Here is a 13,123-nt window from a genome sequence, read left to right on the forward strand (position 1 = left end):
TCTGCCCGCTGTCCCTCGTCAGGTCCCTCCAATGCATGCGCATGACCTGGGCTGCCGGGCCTCGTGCACCCTGCCGGGATCCGCGGCAGCGGTTTGAGAAGGTCGACGAGCGCGAACACCACTCGCCGTGCTCGTCGCGGCCGTGCAGACGCTTCCCAAGACGTTCCGAGCTCTCATGAGAGCAGCCGAGTCTGCCACGGTCTCGGGGTGCTGCCTGCGTGACGATCCTCCCACCTCGTCCCCACCTTTTGACTACTGCCAGCTGGCTCCACGAACCGGCCCGCTAGCATGGACTGGCTTCTCTGACCCTGCCAGGCTTCGGCACGGCTCAGCAGTCGAAGCGGTCGAGCCGTGCTTGCGGGGCACCTCGTCTACGTGCTCGATAGACCGCGAAAGGAGGGGAGGCTCCCTCTTCTCCACCTTCCACCTACGTTGCCAGCACCGCTTACTGCTGTTCAGCGCAAATCCTCTGCTTCCGCCCACACCGCGACACATTTGCCCGCAATGAGCGACTCTCCCGATTCCGCCAGCGAGAAACAGCGCGCTGAGCACCGCGAGTTGGCTCCCGCTGGTTTTGAGGGCGAGAGTCAGGAGCTCGACCCAGCTTACGAGCGGCGCCTGGTGTATGTTTCTGCCCTTCGCGCGTCTTTTGATCGCGACTTACAGGCTGCACCTTTTTCGACAGGCGCAAGATTGACTGGCGCCTCATCCCGATTCTTTCGGCTCTCTACGTGCGTGTGCCGTCGTATTTCTACACAGTATCAACGCTGACGCTCCCGTGAGTGTTCAGGCGATCTCGCTGATTGACCGCACGTGAGTTGTTCCTATCGACTTGCTCTGCTCCTGCGTCGCAACAGATGGTTACCTTCGCCGCAGCCAAAGTCTGACCGCAAAGTCTGCCGCAGCAATATCTCGGTTGCACGCACGGTTGGCATGGCTGTTGACCTCGAGTTGACCGTAGGCGAGCGATACTCGTACGTAATCGGTCGCATTTGCACCTGCTCATTGTCGTGCCAACCACCCTCTCCACAGCATCATCACCTGCATCTTCTTTGTGCCGTACATTGTGAGCGCCGCCGAGAGGGCGCAGGCGCACCTCAGCCGGATCACCGCAAGGCACGGCTGACGACTCGCGCTTCCCAGCTCTTCGAGATTCCCTCGAACCTCGTCATTCGACGCATCGGTCCACGCAACCTCCTTGCCTCCATCGCGATCGCATGGGGTGCCGTCATGCTCGGAATGGGCTTTGTCAAGGACTGGGGCCAGTTGGCCGTCTGCCGCGTGCTCCTGGGTATCTGCGAGGCCGGTAAGCCTGGTTCTTTGCGTCATTCTGGACGCTCACAATGCCTGACGCCTTGGACCTCCAGGCTTCTTTCCGGGCTGTACCTTGTGGGTGTTTTTGCAGAATGCTGGCGGCACCCACTGACGAGCAGTCTGCCGCAGCCTTATCACAACCTGGTACCGCCGGTACGAGACGGCCAAACGGATGGCCTTTTTCTACTTGTCTGCACTTGTTGCGGCCGGGTTCTCCAACATTTTGGGCTGGGCCTTCTCTCTGCTCGACGGCGCACACGGGATCGAGGGCTGGCGGTCTGTCCATCTCGCTCGTGCGTGCGCGGCCAGCCCCAACGCTGACCACGCCCCGGGGCGAGCAGATGGGTTTTCATCATCTTTGCGGCAATGACTATCGGTCTGGCCTTGATCAGCTGGTTCCTCATCGTCGACTTCCCCGACCGCGCCAAATTCCTCTCGGAGGACGAACGTCGCGCTGCCGTCGACCGCATTCAGCGCGAGCGCGGAGACGCGCTACCTGACCAGCTGACTGCCGCAAAGGTGTTCAAGCACATGATCGAGTGCGTTCCGCCTCACCCTCCGAAGCTCGTCTGCGATGCGCACCCTGACCGCTAGCCCGCTGTATCGTACAGTCCAAAGATTTGGGGCTTTGGCATCTGCTTCGGGTTCTCCACCATGCCAACATACGCTTTCGGCTGTACGTTTGCGTCGCTGGTCAGGCACTGTCGAAGCCTGCCTGATTCCATACTCTGCGCGCAGTCTTCCTGCCCGTCATTCTCTCGGGCGGCGGCTATGACACCAAGACGTCGCTACTTCTGTCGGCCCCGCCTTACGCTGCAGCCGGACTGTACACTGCCGGCATTGCCTATCTCTCCGACAAGTACCGTCAGCGTGCTTTGTTCTTGTGCATTTCCTGTACCATCTGCTTCACCGGGCTATTCATCATGGCATATACCGAACCACTTGGCGTCCGCTACGTAAGTCGCCTGTAGTGCCTGGCGTCACGGGGTCTCTTCACAGCCTCTGCTTGCTGACGCTGTTTTGGCGGCATGCTGACAATGGCTCCTCTCGCAATAGTTCGGCTCCTTCCTCACCGTCATGAGCGCGCAGTCAAACGTGTGCGTTCTCGCTCGTGCCGGCGTGACGGTCTGCAGCAGCGCCTCTAACATTTGCATGCCTGTTTCGCAGTCCCGCCGTTCTCGCTTACCAGGCCAACAACGTTCTCTCGCACTCCAAGCGCGCAGTCTCGTCCGCCATTTGCATCGGTATGGGCGGTGTCGGTGGGATCTTCGCGTACGCTACACCTCCCCTCACCCTCAAAGCAGCCGGTTCGGGCTCTGACACTTGGACAACTCCAGCTCGCTTGTCTACCGCCAAGCCGATTACCCGCGCTACATCCCTGGCTTGATGTCTACAGGTGCGCCATTGTGGGCTAGCCCGGACCTGAGAAGCGCTAATCACTTGCCACGCTTTCCTCCGCTCTTGCGCCGCCTTCCCATTACCGCACTGATCATACGCCTCCGATCAACCGACAGTCGGCTGCCAGATTGTGATTGTCATCATCTGCTGCATCAACACTCTGTACTTCCGCAGCCAGAACCGCAAGGCCGATCGTGGCGAGGTGGTTATCGAGGGCAACCCCTCCTTCCGTTACGCGATCTGACTTTACTCCTTCAAGCTTTCCTATCCGGCTGTAGCTTTTTGTACTGTTCTGGAGGATCTATGTCACCCCACAGCGGGCTTCAAGGAGGTCAAACGCTGCAGATGTATTGCAAGAGCCCGTACTTGTCTCGCGCGACGGATCCTCAGCGGCACGAGGATGCCACCTTACATCCACGTTTCGTCGTCAAATCGTCTCCTTTCCTCTCCTCCGGTCATCTCTGAGCAGCGGCCACACGAGTGCGCAGGTGTGACGCGATGCGTGGCGAGTCGCGCTTTAGACGCCTGCGGCTTCTACAGCGAGGCTACAGTATCGGCAGCCGGGGTCTCCGCTGTCCGGAATGATACAGGACCTGACCTCCGGTGCTTCGCAGCCAAATGCTCCGCGAGATGTATACCTAGTCCAACGCGCTCGTTGTTGCGATGCGGACAGGTTCGCCGCGTCCAGCCTCCGGCCTCCTCGGGCTTGTCGTTCGAGAAAGTCCGTATACGTCCAGCTCTGCAGCTGGAGCCCGCCTGGCTGGTGATCCCGTGCAAGCTGAAGGGTTCGCCAGTGAAGGGCGGCGGTTAGGAACCCGCCCCTCTGGCTTGAGAAGGTCGAGGCCTGCTTCGGACAAAGTGGTCGCATTACGGCGCGCGGTTTGCCGCGATCAAAGTCCGGTCACACGGCATATTGTCGGCTTGTATTCCCCTTACCTTTGCTTGCATAGCGGCGTCAGCGGCGATAGCCCGACCCGTCTCCTCCTGACCTCGTCTCCGTCCCTTGCCAAGACGACTCGCATGTTCCTCGATCATCTGCCCACCTCCGGCTTGCACAAGACAGCGGAGTCGTGGGCTGGCCCACACTTTGCGGGGCACCTGTTTCGCCATCGAACGAGACGGGGCAGCCTCGTTCTCCTCCTCATCTCTCCTCGCCCCGCTATTGCCTCTCGCTTTATTCGCCACCGCTCACATCCTGTCACTGGCGCTCCACCACACCATGAGCTCGACTCCCGACTCAGCTAGCGAGAAGCACCGCGTCGAGCACCGCGAGCTCGCGAACGCGCAGTCTCGTTCTCACATTGATGGCGAAAGCCAGGAGCTTGACCCTGCTTACGAGAAGCGTCTCGTGTGCGTTTCTTTACATGTGTCTCTCGACATCCGGTGCTTACTACCTGGGTGTCTACAGGCGCAAGATCGACTGGCGGTTGATTCCCATTCTCTCGGCCGTTTACGTCCGTTTCACCTCTTCCTCACGCTCAGCGGATTTGCAACTGACTTGTCTGTCGACAGGCCATCTCACTCATCGATCGCACCAACATCTCCATCGCTCGTACGGTGGGCATGGGTCGCGATCTCGCTTTGACGGTCGGCGAGCGTTACTCGTTCGTCCTTCCGCCTTGCTGAGTCTCGAAAGGTACTGACTCTTCGCCTTGACAGGATCATCACTTGTCTCTTCTTCGTCCCTTACATCGTGCGTAGGACGCAGTCTGTGTCCGAGAGCGTAGGCGTGGCTGACACGTCTACTTTCTAGATCTTCGAAATCCCCGCCAACCTCCTCATCCGCAAGATCGGGCCGAGGAACCAGCTGGCGACCGTCACGGTTGGATGGGGTGCCGTGATGCTCGGCATGGGGTGGCTCACGTCGTGGGAGCAACTGGCAGTCTGCCGTGTGCTGCTTGGACTCCTCGAGAGTGCCTTCTTCCCGGGCTGCGCCTAGTGCGTCGATCTCCTACCGTTATGCTGGTCACGTTGAGGGATTCTGACGACTCGATCCACAGCCTCATCGCAACCTGGTACAAGCGTTACGAAACCGCCAAGCGCATGGCCTTCTTCTACCTTACTTCGATGGTCATCTCCGGTTTCTCCAACATCATCGGCTGGGCGTTCTCGTTGCTCGACGGCTCGCACGGTCTCGAAGGCTGGCGGTATGTCCTGCTCTCATTGCCACGCATTGCTGAAAGTTCAGCACTGACCACCGCCTGGGTAGCTGGATCTTCATTATCTTCGGCGCCATCACGATCGGCCTCGGCATCATCTCGTTCTTCCTCATTGTCGACTTCCCTGAGCGCGCCAAGTTCCTCACGCCGGAGGAGCGCACCGCGGCCGTTGACCGCATCCAGCGCGAGCGCGCCGATGCCATCCCGGACGCCGTCACCCTCGCAAAGGTCGTCAAGCATGCCACTGAGTGCGTCATTTCCACCACTTGTTCCCTCGAGAACAGCTCTGACGCGTGGTATGTAGCCCCAAGGTCTGGGCATTCGGTCTCTGCTTCTGCTTCTCGACCATGCCTGCCTACGCCTTCTCGTACTTCTTGCCCGTCATTCTGTCGGGCGGCGGCTACGACATCAAGACTTCGCTCCTTCTCTCCGCCCCGCCTTACGTCTTTGCCGGCATTTACACCGCCACCATCGCCACCCTGTCGGACAAGTTCCGCAAGCGTGCCGTGTTCATCTGCATCTCGTCGACGGTCTGCTTCACCGGCCTGTTCATCATGGCATACGCAGGCCCGCTCGGTGTCCGTTACGTACGTGTCTGCGTTCCCCTCTTGCTCCGCGGGTCGCGCGCGCTCTCGCTTTTATAAACTGACTTGCGCCCGTCGAAACAGTTCGGATCGTTCCTCACCATTGCCGGTGCCCAATCCAACGTGTGCGTTCACCGAGAGGAGCTCCGAGATGGCCGCGCGCAAAGCTGACCTTCTCCTCTCCCAGTCCCGGCGTCCTCGCCTACCAGGCCAACAACGTCCTCGGACAGTCTAAGCGCGCCATTTCGTCGGCTGTCTGCATCGGAATGGGCGGCGTCGGCGGCATCTTTGCGTGCGTACGGTCCGCGTATCGACTAGTCCGATCTCTCGGCTGATCCTTCTGTCTTTTCAGTTCCCTGGTGTACCGCCAGGCCGACTACCCTAAATACCTCCCTGGTCTCTGGGCTACGAGTGAGCCCCTGGAGCCTTCTAAAATGCCCCCACAAGCTAGCTCGCTGACACTTCCGTTCCGCCGCTTCTGCCACGTCCTTCCGCGCCGCTTCCCACCCTTTGCGCCAATTCCCCTCCACCCACAGTCGGCTGCCAGTTTGCCATCATCACCATCTGCCTCGTCAACAGCTTCTTCTTCACCCGTGCGAACAAGAAGGCGGACCGCGGCGAGACCGTCATCGAGGAGAACCCGCGCTTCCGCTACGCCATCTAGGTGGTCACCGTGGTCTCCAGCGTCTCAACGGCGCACCGGTCTGTCAATCGTGCTGTACTGTGGACCCTGTGCCTCTTCTTCATGTACCTTTCGAAGTGATCTCGTTGTCGGGCCTTTCCCTCTGCTCTTTGTTGACTGCCCAAGCATGCAAGCAACTCTCGGTTTTTTACGACGCACTGCCCGTATGGATGAGTCGGAGCGGATCTCGGCGGATCTGTTGGAAGAGCCGAGTGGAAGCTGCCGCCTTACCACTACGACCTTTTTTAGCCGCGAACACGAGAGAGGGAGAGAGCGCGCGCCTGTCCGGTCGTGAAGAAAACCTGAGCGCTGGTGCCTAAGCTAAAGCCAAGCGTCTGTAGGGCGTCAGCAAGATGAGTACGCTGACCCGCTGAGTTCGAGGCGCGGCCTTCCGTATATCCTCTCTTCATGAGGTATGAAGACCGCCGGGACTCACGCAGATCCCAACCTCGCGGTGCGACTGCCGAGACCCTACATTGCCGCCGATGAGTACTCAGCCTAAGGAAGCGAATCTAACGCCATGCAAGTTTGAGCTCGTCTACCACATCCAGCGACTCGTGCCTTCGCCCGTGCCCTCTCCTGCATCTCTGCCAATGCTTCCTATGCCGTTGCCGATCTCGCCGGCCACGTCCTTGAGGTCCTTGTTATCGAGCGCGCCCGTGCCGCCCTTCATGAAAGCGACCCACAGGACGACGGCAAAGATGAGGTGCAGGAACGCGGCGATGACGACAAGCAGGCGTGCCGAGACATTAGGCGCATTCGAAAGGATCGGATAAAGGTTGCGGACGAGGAAGGCAAGCGAGAGGAGGGTCGCGGCGAAGGCCACGGCAAGGCGAAGCGGGCCAACGGGGATAAGCGAGAGCCACTGTCCACACGTTTGTCAGTAGACGCATGCTTGTGCGCGGAGCGAGTACGCACGGCAGCGACGATCCACACGGTCGAAGAGTAGCCATAAAGGCTGATGATCTCGACGGGGCTGCGCTCCGTAGCGCCAGCCCAGTACTTGATCGCCGCCCAGACGAGGATGGGGAGCCCGAGGCAGTAGGTGTACCTGCGCGGGGACGGGGGTAGGCATCAGCGCCCGTAGTCATCAGGCCGGAACGAGCGAAACATACACGACGGAACTTGCGGCACCGAGGCGGGTGAAGTCGTAGGTATACTCGAGGTCGTCGAGGTAGGCGGTGACAGACGAGTAGAGCGACGACGTCAGGAAGAGCGAGAAGATGAGAGTCGTCGGGACCCAGAACGGCCCTGGACGAGCAAGAGTGAGCGGGAAGCGGCTGAAGAGGGCGACGGGCGGCTTCACCGTAGAGGTCCGGCGCGCCGCCGAGCACTTCAGCAACGTAGTCCTCTTTCGGAATCAACGTCTTGTAGCACCGGGAGAGCACCGTCAGCGTGTTGACGTCGAACCAACCCGAGTCTGCGGGAGTTACTCGAGGTGAGCGAGTGCTCATCATCGCGCAGGCGAGCGGGCCGCACAGAAGTCGAGGTTGAGGACCCCTCCGCTCTTGGTCGCGCCCTCGATGGAGCTGTCAATGCGCTGCTCAGCCTGATAGTAGTCGTTGGTCGCGCGGATATGTGGGGAGGCGGCCGGCGAGATGCGCCCGCTCGGGACGTCTGCCTGGCTGGTCGAGCTGCCGAAGTCTGTGTACGACGGGCGTGCATCAGCAGACTAGACTGTCCCCGCGGGCAGATGTGGACGCACTCTGGAACGACAGTCCGTTGGCAGCCGAGTCGTCGACGTCGAAGATGGTGTCTTGCCGAGACATCTCGTAGCCCGCGAGTGCGATCTACAGCTGCGTATACGCGCTGGCCAGCTCCAGCGACTCGGGGGGGACGTGGTCGACGTGTCGGTCCTTTGACGAGCCAAGGCTTCTGCCTCACCTTTCTCGTCGCCGTCCGCTCCTACGCGTCTGGAACTGTTTGCACATGCGCGAGAAGTGCTTCAGAGTACACCGTGGTTGCCGATGCTGTTCCCGCTCCACCCGCTTCGCCTGCTTCCGCTGGCACGGCCCATGAAGCGATCTCGTAGAGGCGCGATTCCTCATTCACGCGACGCTCACCAAAGCTCATGGAATCCTGCAGGACAAGTGCGGAGCTCTTCGGGCGTCCGCAACGGTAGAGCTCCTTGGCGCACAGACGACGATGTGCACGCCTCTTCTCGATTGCGCCTCTGCACAAGGTTGCAGAGCGTACCTACTCGGATGCGCTGTTGATCCGAAGTAGGAACAGAAGTCCAATCATTTTGGCCTGTCGTGCTTCTTTCTGCAACACGCTTGCGGTTCTGGGTGGATTCTATTGCCCGTCTCTGGTGCTATCAAGTTCAGATCGAGTTGCCACTGCACCTCTACCTGTCCGCCTTCCCAGATGGTCTTGCTGTCTGCTTTCTACTATGCGCTGGCATCCTGGCAAAGTATGCAATGACTAGTGCTCCCTCGCTCAGTCTATCTGGAGGATCCACGATACTGCCGGTACAGAACATCCGATGCCTGTCCTGCTACTGATCCAGACCCCCTCACGCTAAGGCATCTAGCGTAGTAACGCCAGCGCAGGGAGCGCAAGCACCGGTGCGTAGCCCCAGTGTGACCATTCCTCGCCAGTCCCGACCATCTTGCACATGAGACCGTCGGCGCCCCCGACCGCTGCCGTTGCAAGAAGGATCCAACCGGTTGGCTTGCGAGCGTTGTAGAGTGACGTGGCGAAAAGCGCGCAGCCCATGAAGATGTCGCGGGCGCCATAGATGAAGAGGAGACCGTCGAGGACGGCCCGGTCCGCGACGGACGTTGTGTACGGCAGGTTGAAGAAGGTGAGGGCGTGCGCCGGTCGCAGCATGGCGTTGATGCCGAAAAGGAAGGGGATGAGACCGCTCAGGCCGGCGACAGAGACGAGGAAGGAGCGCGGCATGCTGCGGGACATGGGGAATGTCAAGGTGGGGAAGGGGCGTATCAGCGTGGTGATGGCTCGTGAGGCTGCAGCAGAGCGTGTAGCACCTTTTGCGTGACCTCTGCTCACGACTGCGAACAGACTTCGGTGTAAGGCTAGGGGATGAAGACAAGGGACGGCAATGTCAACTCGTGCGTCGTCGGCGGGAATGCGCCAGGCGGCATGCCGTGGATCCTCGCTCGCTTTCGACGGGCACCGAAGTGTGGTTGATCTCTCGCATGTAGAAACATACATACTGCGCTTGGGCGAAGCGGGTCACAGACAGGCGTGGAGAGAGCGACGGCCTCTTCTTCCGGGGTGGCTACTCTGACTACATGGACACGCGAGCTCGAAAGGGGCGGACCAAAGACAGGCTGCTGCAAGGAGGACAAGCGCCTGCGGCGCGTCGCTCAGTGGACTTCCTCGCCTGACGGGCCCGACTTGTTGTGGTCGGCACTCTTCCGGGGAAGCCACCCGGACCGCCAGCACCGGCAGCGCCGCCAGTCGCGCTGCATGCCTTCTCCATGACTTGGAGGACTTGGGGCAAGCCCAGGAAGTCAATGTTGCTGGCCGAGCACGGTTGAAGGGAGATGAAGACACATTGGCTTGGCGACACCCTCTAGCTCCTTCTGCTTCTCCTCGTAATCCTCCGTCAAAGCCTCAGCCAAAGCATCAAGCCGCAAGCTGGCAATGAAGGCCGTATTGCCTAGTCATGCAGCGTGAGAATCGGCGGGTAGGTGCCATTGCACCACGAAGCATTCCCTCACTCAGTGAACGATGTGCCTCGACGCAGCCCACAGAACGAGGCGTGCATAAGTGAATAGAGGGTGTGTCAGGCGAAGCAGAACAATAGCGGCGCAGATACCGGCAGAATGCGAGGGCACAATTGTAGCGAGGCCAAAGCGAGGCAGTTGCGAGCAACCGTGAGGCGGCCCGAGCAGGTCAAGCGGTGCAGTCGGCTGTCCGCGCACTCAATTAGCCAGAAGAGGAGTCGTGAAGTCTGGCTGGTGCACCCCGAACACAGCTAACGGTCAGCCGACGAGGAGCCGAGAGCAAGCGAAGAAAACGCGGATGCGGCAAGCTTGCGACGGCGAGGGCGAGAGAGTCGAGACAAGTTGGCAGAGACTGTGTGGCGTCGTACGAAGGTGCGCGAGGGTGCGAGAGAGCTCGCCGAGGGCTGCAGAGCGCGAGAAGGTTCGACGTCGTTCCGCCGGCGCCACGGGCAGCGCGCGACCTTGCGATTTCGGCCTGCCCTCTCTCTTTCTCCTCACCTCTTCGTCTGTCTCTCGTAGCAGCGAACCCCAGCGAACAACACACACTTTCAGCCACCCACACACATCACTAGCAAACATGTCGGGCAAGGCCGTCGGGTTCGTCGCACTTCGCCTCGGTTTCCCTTGCTCGTCACCGACTGACATTATTGCATGTTTGCGCAGTATCGACTTGGGCACCACCTACTCGTGCGTTGGTGTCTGGCAGAACGACCGTGTCGAGATCATCGCCAACGTACGTCCCCAGCCACCGCACAAGGTTGCCGCAGTGCTGACGTTCCATTGCTTTCCTGGCGCAACAGGACCAGGGCAACCGTACCACCCCCTCCTACGTCGCCTTCACGTGCGTCCCAGCTCCTCCTCGACCTACAGAGTTTGTGCTGACTCGTTTCGTTCCTTTGCAGCGACACGGAGCGTCTCATCGGTGATGCCGCCAAGAACCAGGTCGCGATGAACCCGCACAAGTACGCTTCAGCCCGCCGCCCCTTCCCCGACCTGTAGCTGATTTGTCTCCCTACAGCACCGTCTTCGACGCGAAGCGCCTCATCGGCCGCAAGTTTGCGGACGCCGAGGTCCAGTCGGACATGAAGCGTGAGTTTCGCGTCGTTCTCGCCGCTGTCGCTCGCCACTGACTCGTCCATCGTCATTGCGCAGACTGGCCGTTCAAGGTCATTGACAAGGCTACCAAGCCTATCATCCAGGTCGAGTACAAGGGCGAGACCAAGGAGTTCACCCCGGAGGAGATCTCGTCGATGGTTCTCGTCAAGATGAAGGAGACGGCCGAGGCGTACCTCGGCGGCACGATCAACAACGCCGTCGTCACCGTCCCCGCCTACTTCAACGACTCGCAGCGCCAGGCGACCAAGGACGCCGGCACGATCTCGGGCCTCAACGTCCTCCGCATCATCAACGAGCCGACCGCTGCTGCCATCGCTTACGGCCTCGACAAGAAGTCCGAGGGCGAGAAGAACGTCCTCATCTTCGACCTTGGCGGCGGCACGTTCGACGTCTCGCTCCTTACCATCGAGGAGGGCATCTTCGAGGTCAAGGCCACTGCCGGTGACACGCACCTTGGTGGTGAGGACTTCGACAACCGGTGCGCCCTCTCGTCTTCCCCGCACGCACAGCAATGTACTGACTCTCGTCTCCTCGTGCAGCCTCGTCACCCACTTCGTCGCTGAGTTCAAGCGCAAGAACAAGAAGGACCTCTCCACCAACGCTCGCGCTCTCCGCCGCCTCCGCACTGCCTGCGAGCGTGCCAAGCGCACCCTCTCGTCGGCCGCCCAGACCACCATCGAGATCGACTCGCTTTTCGAGGGTATCGACTTCTACACCTCGATCACCCGTGCCCGCTTCGAGGAGCTCTGCCAGGACCTCTTCCGCGGCACCATGGAGCCCGTCGAGAAGGTCCTCCGCGACTCGAAGATCGACAAGCAGTCGGTCCACGAGATTGTCCTCGTCGGTGGCTCGACCCGTATCCCGCGTGTCCAGAAGCTCGTCTCGGACTTCTTCGGTGGCAAGGAGCCGAACAAGTCGATCAACCCCGACGAGGCCGTCGCCTACGGTGCTGCCGTCCAGGCCGCCATCCTCACTGGTGACACGTCGGAGAAGACGCAGGACCTCCTCCTCCTTGACGTCGCGCCGCTCTCAACCGGTATCGAGACCGCCGGCGGTGTCATGACCAAGCTCATCCCGCGCAACACGACCGTCCCGACGAAGAAGTCGGAGACCTTCTCGACCTACGCCGACAACCAGCCGGGTGTGCTCATCCAGGTCTTCGAGGGCGAGCGCGCGCGCACCAAGGACAACAACCTCCTCGGCAAGTTCGAGCTCTCGGGCATCCCCCCCGCGCCCCGCGGTGTGCCCCAGATCGAGGTCACCTTCGACATTGACGCCAACGGCATCCTCAACGTCTCGGCGTCGGACAAGGTGCGTGAAATTCGGCCTCGGGGCTCCCCCGACCTTCCTCGATCTCCTCGCTGACCCCCTGGCTTCTCCCGGACGCAGACGACCGGTAAGAGCAACAAAATCACTATCACGAACGATAAGGGACGCCTCTCGAAGGAAGAAATTGAGCGTATGGTCAACGACGCCGAGAAGTACAAGGCCGAGGACGACGAGGCGGCCTCCCGCATCCAGGCCAAGAACGGCCTCGAGACCTACGGTGCGTCTCTCCACTGCAATGCTCCACGAAGCAACTGGCTGACTTGCGGCCCCGCCCGCAGCCTACTCGCTCCGCAACTCCATCGAGGGCGACCTCAAGGACAAGCTCGAGGCGTCGGACAAGGAGACCCTCGACAAGGCGATCTCCGAGACCATCTCGTGGCTCGACGCGTCGGCCGAGGCGTCGAAGGAGGAGTACGAGGAGAAGCAGAAGGAGCTCGAGGGTGTTGCCAACCCGGTGCGTCTGATACCCTCCTGCGTCCTGCGGCTCGACTCCTAATACTGACCTCTGCCTCTCGCCCACGCCCTACAGATCATGATGAAGGCGTACGGTGCGGCTGGCGGCGCTCCCGGTGCTGGCGGCCCGGGCGGCTTCCCCGGCGGTGCGCCGGGTGCGGGTGCGGGCGGCGACGACTCGGGCCCGTCGGTCGAGGAGGTCGACTAAGCGACACGCCTCTCGCCTGTCCCTCTCGCAGCAGCCTGTCTTTGTCGTTCCCGTCTCGTCTCTCGCATATCCAAGTAGTACCCCCCGAAAAGGAGTTCGTCGCTTTCCACGCCTGTGACCCTCTCTCCCCCTTTGCCCCTGTGCATCGTGTAATCTCGACCTGCTCTAGATGACTCAAACACCTG

General features: G+C 60.8%; 5 protein-coding genes across 5 annotated transcripts; 3 read left to right on the forward strand and 2 right to left on the reverse strand.

The window, feature by feature from the left end:
* Positions 1 to 504: 504 nt before the first annotated feature.
* On the forward strand, positions 505 to 2,956 carry JCM10292_001621 (uncharacterized protein; the record flags this gene model as incomplete). The annotated part of the gene is made up of 15 exons (XM_076648573.1): positions 505 to 623; positions 686 to 731; positions 791 to 813; positions 906 to 974; positions 1,033 to 1,066; positions 1,144 to 1,306; positions 1,368 to 1,389; positions 1,444 to 1,590; positions 1,656 to 1,853; positions 1,926 to 1,990; positions 2,053 to 2,270; positions 2,371 to 2,411; positions 2,482 to 2,586; positions 2,652 to 2,710; positions 2,829 to 2,956. 15 exons carry the CDS (start codon positions 505 to 507, stop codon positions 2,954 to 2,956), a joined length of 1,437 nt encoding a protein of 478 aa, XP_076505762.1.
* A 975-nt stretch (positions 2,957 to 3,931) lies between these two features.
* JCM10292_001622 (uncharacterized protein) lies at positions 3,932 to 6,119 on the forward strand (the record flags this gene model as incomplete). The annotated part of the gene is made up of 12 exons (XM_076648574.1): positions 3,932 to 4,062; positions 4,121 to 4,166; positions 4,225 to 4,316; positions 4,372 to 4,405; positions 4,466 to 4,650; positions 4,713 to 4,859; positions 4,922 to 5,119; positions 5,176 to 5,458; positions 5,540 to 5,580; positions 5,643 to 5,747; positions 5,808 to 5,866; positions 5,992 to 6,119. The coding sequence occupies 12 exons, from the start codon at positions 3,932 to 3,934 to the stop codon at positions 6,117 to 6,119; spliced, it is 1,449 nt and encodes a 482-aa protein (XP_076505763.1).
* A 556-nt stretch (positions 6,120 to 6,675) lies between these two features.
* On the reverse strand, positions 6,676 to 7,906 carry JCM10292_001623 (Yip1 family protein; the record flags this gene model as incomplete). Its single annotated transcript, XM_076648575.1, has 6 exons — positions 6,676 to 7,002; positions 7,056 to 7,188; positions 7,253 to 7,388; positions 7,444 to 7,557; positions 7,617 to 7,781; positions 7,843 to 7,906. The coding sequence occupies 6 exons, from the start codon at positions 7,904 to 7,906 to the stop codon at positions 6,676 to 6,678; spliced, it is 939 nt and encodes a 312-aa protein (XP_076505764.1).
* A 760-nt stretch (positions 7,907 to 8,666) lies between these two features.
* On the reverse strand, positions 8,667 to 9,041 carry JCM10292_001624 (DUF4267 domain-containing protein; the record flags this gene model as incomplete). The annotated part of the gene is made up of 1 exon (XM_076648576.1): positions 8,667 to 9,041. The coding sequence occupies one exon, from the start codon at positions 9,039 to 9,041 to the stop codon at positions 8,667 to 8,669; it is 375 nt and encodes a 124-aa protein (XP_076505765.1).
* A 1,368-nt stretch (positions 9,042 to 10,409) lies between these two features.
* JCM10292_001625 (uncharacterized protein) lies at positions 10,410 to 12,938 on the forward strand (the record flags this gene model as incomplete). The annotated part of the gene is made up of 10 exons (XM_076648577.1): positions 10,410 to 10,429; positions 10,496 to 10,565; positions 10,633 to 10,673; positions 10,735 to 10,794; positions 10,851 to 10,921; positions 10,985 to 11,426; positions 11,488 to 12,259; positions 12,338 to 12,494; positions 12,556 to 12,731; positions 12,807 to 12,938. 10 exons carry the CDS (start codon positions 10,410 to 10,412, stop codon positions 12,936 to 12,938), a joined length of 1,941 nt encoding a protein of 646 aa, XP_076505766.1.
* Positions 12,939 to 13,123: the final 185 nt, after the last annotated feature.

The sequence above is a fragment of the Rhodotorula paludigena genome (genome assembly GCF_050403205.1).
Source record: "Rhodotorula paludigena JCM10292 DNA, Rt_paludigena_JCM10292v1_ctg17, whole genome shotgun sequence".
Taxonomy (NCBI): domain Eukaryota; kingdom Fungi; phylum Basidiomycota; class Microbotryomycetes; order Sporidiobolales; family Sporidiobolaceae; genus Rhodotorula; species Rhodotorula paludigena.